At 38.0% G+C, this 18,054-nt stretch overlaps 1 protein-coding gene across 6 annotated transcripts in view; it reads right to left on the reverse strand.

Annotated features, from left to right (window-relative positions):
- Window positions 1-9,579: 9,579 nt before the first annotated feature.
- FAR1 (fatty acyl-CoA reductase 1) overlaps window positions 9,580-18,054 on the reverse strand; it is an 88,280-nt gene continuing 79,805 nt past the window's right edge. For 5 of the 6 annotated variants that reach the window (XM_003411998.4, XM_010592214.3, XM_023550824.2 and 2 more), the window contains 2 exons: window positions 12,741-12,868; window positions 9,580-11,421 (listed from right to left, as the gene is read on the reverse strand). In XM_003411998.4, the coding sequence (XP_003412046.1) occupies window positions 11,259-11,421; window positions 12,741-12,868 (291 nt within the window). In that variant the 3' untranslated portion in view covers window positions 9,580-11,258. The remainder of the gene's footprint in view (window positions 11,422-12,740; window positions 12,869-18,054) is intronic. The other variant, XM_010592215.3, reaches the window with a different exon arrangement.

Genomic DNA, 18,054 nt, shown 5'->3' on the forward strand with positions numbered 1-18,054 from the left:
ACAACTTCTAATGGAATATGTAACGCTCTTAGGGTCCAAGTTATATAGCAATTACAGTTTTGTATTTTGGGTTTCTCTCTTTTAAATACTCAAAAGAGCAGGGAAACTCTCAGAATATTCTTTAAAGAAAACTGAGGCCCAGGAGTTCACACACTATGAACTTCTCAACCTCAGAAGCAAGAGAAGACAAACTATTGTTCACTGGACAGCTGCCTGGACTGCAGATCACTAGGATAATAAGGAGGGGTGAGTTGCCGCAAGGTATGGCTAACAAAAAATCAGTGGGGCTCAGTGGTTTGGGAACTCTCGCCAAGTTTAAGATTTTTTCTGTCCTCAGGGGAAGTATGTTAATGGAGATTTTGTCCTTGGGCGGGGCGGTTTTCAAAGATCTTCACTATCCCAGTAGACAAGCAGCTCCTGGTTGCAGATAAGCCACAGAGGGGAGGGATGTTCAATTCAAGTGATATTAAATATGAATGTGCAAGGGGAGAGCTGATTTTTAATACTTTAACTCAAAATGTTCAAAATGTATATTCTTTAATGATGAAAAAAATTGTGACAGAAATAAAACATTAGAAATAGGAAAATCATAGTGTAAAATTGGAGAATATAAATTGAGTTGTGTTAATATAATTCTCATGGAATTCATTTCACACTTTAGATTTTCTGGAGATTCTGAGGGAAGAGTTACTGAACATTTACAACGCACCATGCACTTTATAATCACATTTTATCATTCAACCCTTATAACCACCCTGCCAGCTAACTATTTTACAGAAGTGGAAACTGAGGCTGAGAGGTTAAATGACTCACTCACAGTCACACAACTGGTAAGTGGCAGTCAACTCATACCTACTCTCAGCAAAACTTACATTCTTTCCACTATACAATTTGGCCTCTCGGTCCTGAAGAGTTTTGTTATTATGATATTTTTTTAAATTTTAGAAGTGACCAGGTACTTCCACTCAGCAGTCACCATGGAATATTATGTTAAAGCTGCAGATATGGAGTATTTACTTATAAAACCATCACAATGTCTGCACTGAAATGGCAGTGGAATTTGCTGAAAATGCTACAGAATTGCAATTTTGCACGTTTCTGTCATCTGCTTTGGTTCTATTTGGAAAAAAATTCTTGAAAAGGTTTGGGTGGTTCCTGAGCTGCCCTGAGTACACCGAATCACCCACAAGGATTGTTATACAGATGCCAGATTCCCATCCCAGATCTCTGGGACTAAAAGATCCCTGGGTAGCTCTATGCCTAAAGAGCTCCTCACAGGATTCTGCTGCACACTACTTGGCTTAGGAAAACCCAAGCTTGGTTCATCATCAGAATCACTGAGAGAGAATTAGAAAAACTCAAATCTCCCTAGACACCACTAAATTCTGGGGATGGGTCCTGGGAACCTCTATGTTTAAAAAGTTTCCCTGATCATTTTGATCGGTCCAGGTATGAAAGCCTCTGGTTTGAAGGTCCCTGGGTGGCATATACAGTTTGCTCATCTGCTAACCTAAACATTGGCAATGTTATAAAGAAAATGTTCTACCTTCTACTTTGGTGAGTAGCATCTGGGGTCTTAAAAGCCCGTAAGCAGCCATCTAGATACTCCACTGGTCTCACCTCTTTGGGAACAAGGAAGAATGAAGAAAACTAAAGACACAAGGGAAACATTAGTCCAAAGGACATTACCACGGCCTCCACCAGACTTGAGTCCAGTAAACTAGATGGTGTCTGGCTACCACTGACTGCTCTGACAGGGATCATAATAGAGGGTCCCGGACAGAGCTGCAGAAAAGTGTAGAACGAAATTCTAACTACAAAAGAAAGACCAGACTTGCTGGCCTGACAGAAACTGGAGAAACCCTGAGAGTACGGCCCCCGAACACCGTTTCAGCTCAGTAATGAAGTCACTCCTGAGGTCCACCCTTCAACCAAAGACTGGACAGGCCCATAAAACAAAACAAGACTAAGGGGCACACCAGCCCAGGGGCAAGGACTAGAAGGCAGGAGGGGACAGTAAAGTCGGTAAGAGGGGAACCCAAGGTTGAGAAGGGAGTGTTGACATGTAGTGGGGATGTTAACCAATGTCATAAAACAATGTGTAGTATTTAATGAGAAACTAGTTTGTTCTATAAAACTTCATCTAAAATATAATTAAAAAAAAAAAAAAAGATTACAGCCAAGAAAACTCTATGAAGCAGTTCTACTGTGTAGCATATGGGGTTGCCATGAGTTGGAATGGACTCAACAGCAAAAGGTTTGGTTTTGTTTGGGGGTTACCTGGAATGAACTCTGGCTGTGTAGTGGTTGGAAGGTTGCAAAGCAATCTGGATCATCCAGGGGGAGATGGAATTTTCATTTGGGGCTGGACTAACTTTTGACCTGATTCTTCAAAGTTCTAGCAGTGCTGCAGAGTGTGTGAGCTCACAGAAATTACCCAACTTAAATAAGGATTAAATAAGCATAGTGCTTATCCTTCCTACATTTTTGTTATTACTTTATATTTCAGGGTAAGCTCCTCCCCTCCCTGATACTCTTTCTCTAATAAAAAACTTACTTGCTGTTATCTGGCAAAAAAAAAAAAAGGTAAAGTATCTGTATATACACAAAGGTCAGTTGGGTTAAAATGAACCTCAGATTAGCAAATTAGCAATGGATATTCAATGCTCTGGAAGAACTCCTTTTGACACTAATTTGTAACTGCTTAGCTATTTTCCATAGCCGCAAACCCTTCATGTGTATCTCTGTCTTGGATATAGACCTTAGAGGAACCCAGAGTCTCCTAGGAGAAACCTGTTGCTGTCCAGTCGACTCTAACTTATAGCAACCGTACAGGACTGAGTAGAACTGCTCCACAGTGTTTCCAAGGAGCAGCTGGTGGATTCAAACTGCTGACCTTTGGTTAGCAGCCGAGCTCTTAACCACCGTGCCACCAGGGCTCCCCTAGAAGAAGAAACAGTCTGATTCCCTGGAATAATGCCAGATGGTCCTGGAAGTCCCAGCACAGCTGGAAAGGGAGCTTTAAAGTGGGAGCTGGGGAAAGCAACGGCTTAGAGGATCTATCACGAATTACATGACAAAAGGCAGAGTAGCAATGGGACTGGGGTGGGCAAACTGCAGTGGCTCTCAAACAGATGAGGCTAACTTATTTTTCCGCATTAAGAAAAAAAAAAAAAAGGCTTCCTTTTTGATATAAGGGGTCCCTCCATTTTCCTTCTAGGGGATAGTTTTGTGCATGTCTTTTTGAAATTAAGCTAGTATGTCTGCCACTCTAGTGACAAGGAGAATCTCTGGATACTCCAGAGCCAATTCCAGAACCCCAGTTCTGACAGTTCTTTAAGAAACTGTCCATTTGCTCTATAATGACCTAAAATGCAGAGGGGGGGTTATATAGTTTACAAATAAAAACAATCTGGCCGGTCTCTTAAGCTGAGTATGGATATTACGTGCTTGTTGGTAAAATGCATTTAACAATACAGGAGAGGTTGTTGTTTTTAGGTGCCGTCAAGTCGGTTCCGATGCATAGCGACCCTAAAGGACAGAGTAGAACTGCCCCATAGGGTTTCCAAGGAGTGCCTGGTAGATTTGAACTGCTGACCTTTTAGTTGTTAGCCATGGCCCTTAACCACTATGCCACCAGGGTTTCCTTCCACAGGAGAGGTAGGAGGGTATACATAACACAGTATGAGTTAGAATACCGGAATTATACGACGAGGGAATGAAGGATTGAAGTCTGGTGGATGTCAGAGGAGGGTGAGCACTGTCTCTTACACCAGAGGACTAAACCCACTAAGGCCTACGAGATGAATTCTGGCACACTGGGGCAGAAGGCAGATGATGTAGTGAAGTGAAAGAGTTCCATTAGCTCATTCTAGTATGCTCTGGCAGGCGTTACATGCACAGCCACCCTCCAACCACTTTAGCACTACTGAGCTAAACAGATACATAAAGCTTATCCAGAGCTTTGCCAATCTAAAGCACATACCATTAGAGCCACCCAGGAATCAGGCTGCCCTTCAGCCTAGGCAATTATATTTCTTTGGCTAAATGTCTTCATAAAGTAAAACTGTGGAGGTAGTGCAGATGGCAATCAGAATTAGTACTTTGACTACAACCTGCTAAGGATTTAGAAGATAGTCATTTTGCATGATTTTACGGTAATGGATAACAAAGAGCCACCCAATATTTGCTGAATAGAAGATGTTGTAAAGTGTGTCAACTGTGCAGTTTCTAACTTGGAGCATTTATATTATCTGTTTTGCTAGCATCTCTAGATGAGAAAAAAAAGGTTGCTGATGTGGAATCAACTTTTACACTTCTTTCAGCAAAGCTGTCTTGATTGCAAAACGCTGCATACATAGCACCTGTGATTAATAAAAGCATGTCCAAACTTCACTCCACCAGATAAGTTGAAACATTTATTGAGTAGCTTCTACGTGCCACGCACCTGAAGAAATATGTCCTGGCCTCTAGGTGAGCTCAAAATCTAATGGAGGAAACGAAGCAAACAAGCAATAAATCTTTTTATAATAGTTAAGGCAAAATAACCCTGATCATTTCAGATTTCTTCAAATAAGACATTCTAAAAAATAGCAATATCTTCAACCACCTGGCCCATGCTATGGTAGTTAAGAGAGGCCCAATGAGGGGGAGGTTGACTGGCTACTTCTCATGGTCTCAGGGGCGGTGGTAGAGAGGTCCCTATGGCACAGGATCTAGAACTCAAAGCTTTACAGGATCATAAATACCTTCTCAATCTACCAAGAGTTGAGTGGTCTCTAGGGGAACTGATTCTCTATAAACTCATAATGGATTTATAAATGAGAATGCCAATGTAGCGTTACACTGGAAATTAAAGGTGAACAACGCTAGCTGGAGGACTGGGATTACTTTGAAGCAGAATAGGACAAACACACTTCAGCTGCCAAGGTCACCAGAGAAACTGGTAAGCACATAAATAAATAATTTACCAAGTATACCAAAAACATAACAAGCAAAAAGACCTAGACACTTTCAAGGGCTATAGCAGTCCAGTAAGTTGTTGTTTGCTAGTAAGGAGATAAAAATTTCATCTCAAGATCTGGAACTAAAAACCCAGAATGTATGGACCCTGACCTGTTACTGGAGGAAAGATATACTTTTTGCCTTTTGTTATTTTTCTAGATTTCATACATCCTCATCTTCAAGTTCCTTTAAAACAAAAAATCTGCTTTGGTTTAAAAATTCTCAGTTTCACTGCAGAAAACTGGAAAAATATGAAAGAATAAGGGGCAAAAAGCTACACCACATTTAACTGCACCATGTAAGCCTAACCTCTTAACATTTTGGCATCATTCCTGCCTGGCCAGACTTTTTCCTATGTCTACCTGTATGTTTTGTATCATACTTTATATACTGATTTTTAGTTTCAAGAGGTACTTTCCTGATGTTCCCAAATCCTAGGCATAAATTCTTATTTGGATCCTGTCGGTATCCCATGAATACTGACTACAATACCGGTAGTTCTCAAACTTTAGTGAGCAGCAGAATCATCTGCAGGGCTCATAAAAGGGTCCCTGGTCCCTGCCCCCAGAGTTTCTGCAGGTCTGGAATGGGCAATGAGAATTTGCATTTCTATTAAGTTCCCAGATGATGTTGATGCTGCTGGTCTGGGGACTGCACTTTGAGAATTACAAAACAAAAACAAAAACCAAAGAGACTGGTTGTTTAGACAAAGGTCTGGTCCGTAGTCTCAAAAACACTTAGTGACACTCTACTGGTAACTTTTTTCTTTCAAATTGATTTCATTCTGAAAGGACATGTAATAGACTATTCATTTGAAGTCCAATCTATTCGTATTTTAGTAAGAATTGGGTTGTGCTTTGGCTAGCAAAACCTGAGTTTGTTGACATGCATTCCACAGCCTACAGCGAATTCCAAGCATGCAAAAGGTCCTTCCCATGCTGGCCCTCAACTACCTCCTCAGCCATCTTATCATTCACAACAAAAAGCTTCTTTGCTGCTCTCCACCCTTAGCAGTCTTGGCACATGTTCTTCCCTCTGCCTGGAATGTTTCCCTATCTCAGCACTGCTCCCAATCAGACTTCAAACCACAATTCCAATGTCATGTTTGTATGAACTTTTTCTTGAAACACTGAAACAATTATGCAATAAATTGCTCCTCAATGCTTGATGCTTGTGGTATCTTGTTCATATCTGTAATATTCAAATGATCTGTTATCAATATCCATCTGATATCTATGTCAAATCATAAAATCCTAAAGTGTAGGCAGTATGTCATATTCAGGTTGGGCCACTGAGAAGCTTACAGTTTGATGAGTGATATAGACAGGTAAAGAGAGAATTATAAAACACAGATCCTAGCCCCAAATAGGTACTCAGTATTTGCTGAATGGATGAATGCTGGGTTTTAGAAATAAAGATGTTAATAAAGACGTTTTAGTCTAACTGCATGTTATAGGACCTCTCTGAACATAAGAAACATTTATGCTCCTATAGTGAAAGACAGTGCAACGAATGAGAGTGTGGTCTTTGGGGCTAGACTACTCGAGTTCAAACACAGGCTCTTGGTCACTAGCAGTATAACATGGGGTAAGTTCTTAACCTCATATGCCTTAGTTACCACATCTATAAGATATGGGTAATAGAGGTACCCTCCTCAAAGAATTGCTATAAGGAATAAATGGGATAATACATGTGAAATGCTTAGAATAGTGCCTGGCACATAGTATGTGCTCAACAAGTGTTAGCTAGTGTCAAACAATTAAGTACTCATGATATAAATATAAAATCTCCCCAAAATGACTATTTTGAAGAAAAGTACACTCGTCTGTATGTTTAGGTGCAGGTGTGTCTGTTAAAAAACAAAATGAAACCTAATTAGTGGCTTTAACACTAGGTTGAGTCATATTAAACTATCTTTCTAGGTCACAGTCTGTCAACTATTAGTATTTTTATATTGTTCAACCTAGGACTTTCTAGTTACATCTTGCTCACAACTGAAGGCAAGTTCTCCAGAGATTTATGCAAGAGAGAGGGAGAGTTAAGTTTTCTGTACAGGAGCAGAAAATGAAGGAATTCTGTGTTCAAAGCATCTTTGGAGGACACCTAATTCAACTTCATGTAGCTATAAGAGGAAAACTAAGTTAAATGTCTAGAAGAGAACCTTTAAAGATAAATATTTCTAAGAGAATAACTAGGACTGTTCGTACGTTTTAATGAATTCAAAAAACCTTGATCGTCTCTCTCCCCTTTTGAAAATTACAGGTATTATAAGTATTATCTGTGATATCTGCCCTCTCCTACTCCCCCCCCCCCCAAAAAGGACAAATTAGCCTTACACCTCTGCGCTGAGGATCACAGCAAAGATATTAAACTCATACTTATTACTTTGGGTTTTTCTTTCTTTCTTTTAAAAAAAAAAGGGTTTTGGAGCCATCAACTTGCAAAGGAGCACACTGACAATGTTACTCAAATTTTTCCTTAACTCAAGATAATCAAAGGAATTATCTAACAATTCTGCACAACAACATTCATCTGATAAAGATGACTTGTTTAGGAATCTTAAGTGATTTTAGAGTAGCAGAGAAGTATGCTAAGAGGATACCACCATACAAACAAACATATTCTATCACTAGAAAACGCTCCAAGAAAAAAACATTAATTCAGTAAGAAAACATTTCATATCTTTTTTTATCACAGAGACTATTCATTTAACTCATTTCAATATCAAGTTATGCAGTGTAGCTATCCCTTTCCAGTTTCTTGTGCAAAGGTTAGAGAGTATTCGCAAAAGAGAGAAAGAAACTTTTAGCACCGTCCAAGTCAGTGCTAACGGTTTCAAGTCAGGGCTTGGAAGATCATGGTCACAAGCCATTAATTAACATTCACTCGCACCTCAGCTTAATGCTTCCCTCCCCCCAAAAAGAGTCAGTTAATATCTATTACTACTTCATGAATCCTTGTACCCTACCCAGCAGACAGACAAATTACTGCAAATGTACCTATAAATTAACGCAGCATCATTCAATGTGGAGGAGTGCAGCTAGAGCCTAACGACACCCTGGCAGTCTCCTGGTACCATTTCTAGAAAACAGAAAAACCACCTTCATTGCAGCTAATACAGAAAAACAATACTTGTAACAAAAAGTGTTCATCCTGCCTATATGCTTCCCCTAAAATATTGTTTAAGGGAGTTAGAATTAAATAAAATGAAGATACAAGAATTAATGAATACACCTAAAAAGGACCAGAAGTATACATGAGGACTGCTTCCTGTAATGTTAGCCATGTTATCTCAAGGATAATTTCCAGAATGTAAAAATACAATAAATACTATAATGGAAATATAGGGATTCATTTATTCCTTTTTTGGTTTACAAACAAAGGCACCCAATAATGCTTCTATTTATTCTTGTAAACGATTATCAATTTACATTTAAAACAAACAAAAAAACAAAAACCCCAAACCAGTTCCTGTAGACAATCACAAAAAAGGAAGAAATAAGACTTTTTCCTCCCTGCTTCCAAACTTTTATTACACAGATTCATAAAATGTTTACTTTAATACCAGCCTTAAGTCAAAGAGCATACTGCTGTGCTTCTCTATGCTGAGCTTTAGGACACATCAATAGCGCCAAGTCACATTTACATGTAGTCACAATGACCTCACAATTGACAGGTGCGTAATATGCCAGATTTATGAGAGTCCATAATGAATGGGGGGGGGGACGGACAAATGTTTTAAAATACAGCTTAAACAAATGAGTTAATAAAATATTAAATTTATTTAATAGGCTATCCCGTTAATTAATGAAAGTTTGTGTAGAGGATATAATCAAACAGAACTAAAATCTACATCAAACAGAAATGACTTCCAAAACCTTTAAGTTCTGACTTAAGCTTAAAGTCTAGTTGGTAAGGGTCAACAATCTATATTCTTTCTATTAGTTTTTAAAATTTTAAGTTCCAGGATGATACAGTTACTTTATTCATTAGCTTTTCTTTTGACCACAGAATTCTAAACAAACAAGCATATGAAATAAATGTAGTAGCCTCTGCATACTCCTAGTTGTCATTTCTCTGAAAGTTAGATTGTAAGAGCAATAAAATAGTTCAGAGGCCTAAACCCCTATACACTACACAAACCTGCCCAAGTTGTACCTGATTCTTTTGCAAGATATAAAGACAACTGAATTGATTCTAGGTATATTTGGCCAAAGTATAAAAAACATACAAATGTTAGCATGATTTCAATACATTATGGAAATATATTTGGAGAGATGGAGCAATCAATGTATACAGCATCTGTAGCTAACTACATGGGCCATTTTAAATCAAAGGCATCAGCATTTATTCCATTTTTAAACGTTTTCATGGTCTCTCACACCTTATACAAGGTATGGTCCTAGACCAGAGACTTTAGTATCATCTCAAAGAATATATATATATATTTATATATACATATTTCTTTTAAAACAATGTTTAAAAGTTTTACTACAGAAAATCTGGCTTCAACATGGAAGCATTTTCCCTTTTCAAGATTATACACCTGCATGGAAGAAGGTGATTTCCTTTACATTTAGTTTTTTTTTTTTTTTAATAACAATAACAAAATAAACTATTTATACACTGCATTTAAATTGACAAAGAAAATTTAGATGTAAAGTTCTATGTAACTTTCTGTATTGTGAACTGACCTCTTTAAACATGTTCAAGATATACTGCTGATGATTTTAATATACTACAACTTGATCAGCTTAATTAGAACAGTATTATGCTAAATAATCTGTTAAAACAAATGTATGTTAAAACAGTAAGTAGAATTAACTACTATTAAGATTTAAAAGGAATTATAAGGTATCATTAAAATATACATCAATTTTCTTGCTATTACTTGTTTCTATGATGCATTTCTTTCTAAAGCTAAAACCACATGCAGAAAAAAATAGATGGTATCTTCAAACTCATTCAACAGTTTGCTACTTTATGTGGTATGTAAATAAAGTCCTTTATTTAATTTTGTACACATTATTCTATTCTTCTTGAAGGAATTCAGCTTTCAAAATCAAAAATTAGTTTCTGTGCTTACACACGTGAGAACATTTCTTAGCTTTATTACATTCTTCCATAATAATGCACTTTCAGTTTTCAATGGAAAGACAGAACAAATCTTTTTAAAGTCTTTTGAATAAAATTTATAAAGCGAGGTGAGCAAAGATATGGTGATGAATCCCTTCCTGCCCAACCAAAACCAAAAAGCCAAACCAAATCCATTGCTGTGAAGTCGATTCCGACCCTACAGGACAGAGTAGAACTGCCTTACAGGGTTTCTAAGGAGTGGTTCGTGGGTTCCAACTGCTGACCTTTAGGTTGGCTCTTAACCACTGCACCACCAGGGGCCCCAACCAAAGGCTCAAGAAATCCTTTTGCTTCAAAACATGAACAAAATCTCACAGGATTGATTTTTATTTGATCATAATTTGGACAAGAAAATTTTATTTCTATTATTTTTAATACTAACAATTTTATAAAATTTGTTTTCATGTTCCTTCAAAAAACACATAGCTCGTGTTGATACGGATTCTCAAACACAATTAGATCCAGTATGGTCTTTAGAAGAATATACAGCCTTCTGATTATGAAAGCAATTGAGTGTTCATAGAAAAATGATCTGTATTAGACCTTTAATCAGAAAAAAAGAGAACATGTCTTTCACATTTGAGACCATTCAGCGACAGGATGACGTGAGAGTAGTTTTGCTATAATATAACAAAGCTAAAACCCACTTCAACTTAGGAAAAAAAATCAAACACTGATGAATCAAATATCTACCAACTTAGCTAGTATTCCTGTCCAAACAGATGCTTTCCATTGCACTGAATATTAGAATTAGAAATTCACTATATGTTTAAGGCATATTTTAATTAATATGTTCCAGAATCGCACAGTTATACTGGTCAGTGTTCCTATTTCCCCACTCCTACCCTCACCCCACCCCTGTCCCCCAGGGATCAAAATGTTAAAAATTATGGTTTCGGTGGCTATCGTAGATTTGAGCTGGCATACCACAGTGTGTTCACTAGGCTTTTATGAGCATAAACATTAAAATGTTACATAAAATGTACCATAATTTACTCCACACTCCGATCTAAGATGGTTTAATGTCTTGACAAAAGGTGAGATGACTTAAGTACAGTTTACATTTTGTGCATTTAGACCACCGTATGCATAGATGTTCTAATGCTAAATTCTTGTCTTCAGTATCTCATAGTGCTGGATGCTCGGAAGTATGACAGAAACTTGTAACACAGACTAACCACAAAGTACCAGATGTTTCTTGCCATTTGTGATCTTGCAATAAAAATGCGCCAGATCAGGATCACAAGGATAGTATTGAAACCATAACGTATGTTCCTCAATCTGGAAAGCAAAGGAAGAGACATGTCGGGCAATTATATCCTAGAATACTATATTGTTGGATGGCAGCTAATTAATGCTCAGGTTTTAATCTACTCAAAGTTCAAATACATGTTAATTTGAAACTAAGTGAATTTTAGTCTTTCATAACAGTACCTTTGGGATGGAAATTTATTCATTCGACAAATATTAAGGAGCATCCTTTGTATACCCAATACTGTGCTAGGCATCAAGTATATTGTACGCAAAACAGATCTGTCCCTTGAACTTCTGGAGCTTCCTATCTAAAACGGTTTATTATATACATCACAATATAAACAAAATATAGTAAACAGCAGAGGGCCACATGATCAACAGCCAACTGGACAAGTCGTCATCTAAGAATGAAACATGGCACTGGCTCTATAAAGGAGGGCCTTTCCATTCTGAAAGAATAACACAAGTTACTTTGCTCATGTTTCAAAACACTTTTGATGGTGTTTGAAAGGAATATAAACTTTCCAGATATATAATAATATATAAATTCTATTAACTTCAGTAGGCTGTGTAAGCTAAGACTATAATATAGGAACAACAGATATAGAGAAAAGAGCTTTCTTTGAATTAGGTGTCAAAAGATCAATATTCTAACTTGCTTTGCCACTTAATATGATATGAGCTAAAAAAAGACAACATCCCTGAGCCCATTTCCTCATCTGTAAAACTGGTTGCTCTGCAAATTCTCATAGAATTGTATAACATGAGAAACATAATAATATGAAAGTTCTGAAAACTTATAAAAAACTACTATACAAATAAAAGAGATTACTATTAAAGTTACTTGCATCTCTAAACAATGGACTATTGATTTTCCCTCTTTCCTGATTTTTTATTTACAAAGAACCTAACAGAATAAAAATTGTTTTATAAACAAAGTTAGAATTCTATGCTGAATGATGTACTGTTATCACCCTTCCTCTTGAACAGTGTAAAAAAAACTTTAATGCATTACCTCCAGTTTACAATATATTTTTATTTTTTCCTAATTAGTACTTCTTCAGTAGTAATAAAAGGGAGGGTCATAGTGACTTTTAAAACTAAATTCCAAATGAACTTCATGCTAAAGAACAGTATAATTTGGCGACGCTAGTAAGCTTCAACAATCCTAGGCTGAAATAAATACCACTACTGTTTTTTTTTACTGTTCCAGTCCAAAGTTAAGTTCTTTTCTAAATACAACAGATTAACACCATCTTTCATTCACCATGCCAAATTATTTTAAAAATTCTTTAATATTTATTTCATAGCAAGACAAGAAGAAATTAAACTCATGACAAACTTACTTGTTCAGATGTTTTCTAGCTGCAGGAAGGCCAGACATCTCTTCATTCAATACGTATTTCTTAGTTCCCATGCAGTAGTTCTCTATATATTCTGCCCAATGTAACTGCCGTACATCAATATTAAATGTCTACGTTAATTAACAAAAAATTATTGGTTACTTTCTGGAGTAACTTTTATCAAAACTAGTCAAAAATTCGTATTTTTCTTACAGGCCAATTCTAAAAGACATGACTATATAATGCTTAAATATGGAATTAACTTTTGAAATCTTACTGTTAGTCACAACAATGTTCTTATTCCTATTTCACACTTTCCATTACACAAAGAAACACTTGAGAAGACATGACAGCATTTGAAGAGGAGTGTGTTAAGTGTAAGGAGAAAGAAACCTACACTATTTTGTTTAAAAAAAAGTAAAAAAGGCAAAATCCCATCGTCCAAATAGTCAGATCTATGTATTCCTCACCACTTTATGCATTTCCAGTTCCTTCCTATCTGCAGTCTCTCCTTTCTTCAATACGTCCTGTATACGACACTGATTAATTTTCCTAAGAACGCTTTTGATATCAAAAGAAAGGATGTGTTATGAAAGCCAATTTAGGAGTTTAGGTAACAGTGACTGGGCCAAAAAAGAAAGCCTTTCAGAAATGCTAAAACCCAAACCCAAAAAATGGTAAAATAACAGGACTACGTACCATGCAGTGCTTCTCAGCCCACAAACAGATTAATTTTTTTGGAGTGACAAAGAGATTATTGACTATAGGCCATCACTTAACTGAAAACAGCAAATTCTAAACTAACAAAAACTCCTACTGAAATAAATCATTAAAAACATGAAAATGGAGGTGAGGCCAAGATCGCAGAGGAGTCACACACTTCCAGTGGTCCCTCTTACAACAAAGACCCGAAAAAACAAGTGAATTGATTATGTATGTGACAAGTTAGAAGCCCTGAACAACAAAGGCAAAGTTAAGAAATCAGACTGAGCTGCAGAAGGAGGGAGAGATGGTTCAGAAGTAGTGAGAAGTTGCCAGACCTGACTTGGCAGGAACTGGCACCCCTCAGCCCCAATCCCCTGGCGCTACAACAGCGAGGCTGGTGGTAGCAGTCAGGACACGGTTTTATCAGCCACAGAGAGAGCTGCAGAGTCTACTCATCCCTCTGGGATCAGCGAAGAACAGTGCTCTCGGCTAAAGTGCTTGCGTATCATTTGCCGCGTGGATCTAAAAGCACCCCTTTTGAAAAAAACTCTCTCCCATTTATCTGATCCCTCCTCCTTCTGCCCCAGGCCCCGAGCCAGCTTCAGTGGCAGCTGAATTCCCTGGGCCTGAGATAGGTCCTGCTGTGCACCTTGAGCCATTTTCCTGGTCTTGGAGAAGGAACAAAATAGCAAATGGGGGGAAAAAAATAATCTGCTGGCTCCCCTAAGCTAAGAACTCAGGGCACAAGCAGCTCCCGTCCAGGCACAAGCGGTCCCCAGACTGTGAATGCCTTTTACCCCTGCATGGACCTGTGTGGGCCCATCTCAGCAGCATTTGCACTTGTTGGCACAGTGCAAGGGTGCATGCACCTCAGGTCCGACTTTTACTGTTTCAGTTGTGCAGTGGAGAGGCAGGTTTTTGACATTTGATGCTACCTGCCTATTAAACAGGGTCCTTACCTACCCACTTCAGGGGCCTGAGGACTGGTGGCTCCACCCATGCCATCCACCTACCCATGAGAGGGGCCCAAGGATAAGTGATGCCTCCCAGTCCTTACATCTAAAAGCACTGGGTGTCCATGGTCCGGCTGCAGAGCCCACCCACCTGTGTGCTCTAGGGAACCGGGATGTGTGATCCTCACATTTGGGGGTTGGTTGTAAGCCCCCTGCCTTGCTCATAGTGTGACCCCCTGCTGCAACAAGATACCTGTGCATACACCAATTGCCTCTGCTCTTCTAAGGCCATACACGAGAGCCTGCACCACATACTTGGTGACTGACTTTCTGGACATCCAAACTGAATCCATACATGAAAAGTGAACGGACTCCCAGGCTCATATACCTGGTAACAGCTCTAGCCATCTGGTGACATCTGGTAACAGGACATTAGACCTTCAAAGGCGCTAATAAGCTAGCTCACTCAAGCAGCCCATTTGGTTGTATCAAAACAAAACAAAACAAAGCAAGAAGCTAGGACACAGTAAGCAAACATAATACAATAACTTATAAATGGCTCAGAGACAACAGACAATATCAAATCACATAAAGAAGCACACCATGATCGCTTCAACAAGCTTCCAAAACAAATAATCAAGGAATTTTCCAGACAAACAGATATTCCTGGAATTACCAGAGGTAGAATACAAAAAATTAATATACAGAACTCTGAAGGAGATCAGGCAAAATGCAGAACAAGCCAAGGAACACACAGAGAAAGCACTCAAGGAAATTAAGAAGGTTACTCAAGAGCATAATGAAAAGTTTAACAGGCTGCAAGAATCTATAGAGAGACAGCAATCAGAAATTCGGAAGATTAACAATAAAATTTCAGAATTAGACAACTCTATTTCGATGGCACTAGTTTTTTTTTTTTTATTATAGAAAGTTGGAGGAGCAAAATTGAGGAAATGAAAGTTAGAATTAGTGAGATAAAACACTTGGCACCAACATATTTGAAGAAAAATCAGATAAAAGAATTTTAAAAAATGAAGAAACCCTAAGAAGCATGTGGGACTCTATCAAGAGAAATAACCTACAAGTAATTGGAGTACCAGAACAGGGAGGGAAAACAAAATATAGAGAGAATTGTTGAAGATTTGTTGGCAGAAAACTTTCTGGTATCATGAAAGACGTGATGATATCTATCCAACATGCTCATCGAACCCCACACAAGGTAGATCCCAAAAGAAAATCACCAAGACATATTATAATCAAACTTGCCAAAACCAAAGACAAAGAGAAAATTTTAAAGAGCGGTTAGGGATAAACAAAAAGTCACCTACAAAGAAAAGTCAATAAGAGCAAGCTTGGACTACTTGGCAGAAACCACACAGTCAAGAAGGCAATGGGATGACATATATAATGCCTTGAAGGAAAAAAACTGCCAGCCAAGAATCACCGCTGCTGGTGAGCAAGAGCCCTGCTGCCTGACCTGCTGATCTTGGGTTTGCCGGCCCCTGCAGCTACGTGAATCAGAAGCCTCTATCTTGACCCACACTCTTGAGATGTTCCAGCCTGTACGACCTTGATATAAATCTCTCTCTCTCTATATTTACACGCTTTACTGGTTTTGCTTCTCTAGAGAACCCAGCCTGAGACACATACCCTATGACACAGCTATTCTACCAAGATATATACCCTACACAAATGTGTGTACATGGGCAACATGAATGTTCTTAGAAAAATTATTCCTAATAACCAAAAACTGAAATATCTATCAACAACCGACTAGGACAAATTTTTTGGCTTTGATATAACTGGAAAAGATCTAATCTCCAAAATCCATGGGAAAATCTAACACCTCTACAATAAAAAGACAAATAATTCATTTTAAAAATGGGCAAACGAAATGAACAGACACTTCACCAAAGAAGACATTCAGGTGGCTAACAGACACATTGAGGAAATACTCGTGATCATTAGCCATTAGAGAAATGCAAGTCAAAACTACAATGAGATACTATCTCACCTCAATATTACTGGCACAAATTTAAAAAAAGCAGAAAATAACAATGTTGGAGAGGTTGTAGCGGGAACGGAACTCTTACACACTGTTGGTGGGAATGCAAAATGGTACATCTATTTTGGAAAACGATACGGCGCTTTCTTAAAAAGCTAGAAATAGAAACACCATACAATCTAGCAAACCCACTCCTAGAAATATATCCTAGAGAAATAAGAGCCGTCACACAGATAGGCATACACACACCCATTTTCATTGCAGCATTATTCACGATAGCAAAAAGATGGAAATAACCTAAGTGTCCATGGATAAACAAACTATGGTACATACACACAATGGAATACTACACAATGATAAAGAACAATGGTGAATCTGTGAAATGCCTCCTCACAACATGGATGAATCTGGAGGGCCTTATGCTGGGTGAAATAAGTCAATCACGAAAGGCCAAATACTGTATGAGACCACTATTATGAAAACTCAAGAAAGGTTTACATACAGAAAGAAACAATCTTAGATGGTTATGAGGGAGTGGAAGGGTGGGGAAGAAAAAACACTAACTAGATAGGAAATGAGTGGTAACTTTGCTATATAGGTTAAGACAGTACACAATACTGGGGATATCAGCACAATTTGACCTGGGCAAAGTCATAGAAGCTTCACAGGCACATTCAAATGCCCTGAGGGACTAAGCTACTGGGCCTAGGACTGGGGACCATGGCCTCGGGGGACATCCAGCTCAACTGGCATAACATAGTCTATAAAGAAAATGTTCTACATCTGGCTGTGGGGAATAGTGACTGAGGTCTTAAAAGGCTGTGAGCAGCCATCTAAGAAACATCTGATTAGAGCAAAGGAGAATGAAGAAAACCAGACACAGGGAAAGATTAGTACAAAGGACTAGTGGACCACAACTACCACAACCTCCACCAGACTGAACCCAGAACTACCACTAACTGTTCTGGCAGGGATCACTACAGAGGGTCCCGGACAGAGCAGGAGAAAAATGTAGAACGAAATTCATATTCACCAAAAAAAAAAAAAGACCAGGCTTGCTGGTCTGACAGAGACTGGAGAAACCCCAAGAGCACGGCCTGCAGACACTCTTTTAGCTCCGATATTATTTTTTAAATGTTCATAAGATTTGAAAAATCAACAGAATTTCTAAAAATAAAAACAGTAACTGAAACCCAAAATTACATTGGATGGTTTAGACACAGCTGATAGACTAGAGCATAAAACTTAAAAAAAAAAAAAAAAAAGAACTACATTTCACCTCAGAAAGAAATAGATATAAAATAGGAAATTAAAAGTCCCAGAGAATACAATGACCTAACATACAGTAGAATTTCATAAAAAGACTAGAGAATGATGAACAAATATTTGAATAAACAATGGCTAAGAATTATCTCAAACTGCTGAAAGACACAAACTTTATATCTAGAAAGCCCAGCCCAAGCAGAATAATTTTTAAAAACTACATCCAGACATATTCATAGTAAAAGCGTAGGACACCAAACATAAACAAAATTTGAAACTATGTGAGGATTAACAGATAACCTGTAAAGAACAGAAATTAGACTGTTCAATAGCAACAACACAAGACAAAACACAAAAAGATTATCTTTAATGTGCTGAAATCGTGTTACAA

The sequence above is a fragment of the Loxodonta africana genome, chromosome 7 (assembly GCF_030014295.1).
Source record: "Loxodonta africana isolate mLoxAfr1 chromosome 7, mLoxAfr1.hap2, whole genome shotgun sequence".
Taxonomy (NCBI): Eukaryota; Metazoa; Chordata; class Mammalia; order Proboscidea; family Elephantidae; genus Loxodonta; species Loxodonta africana.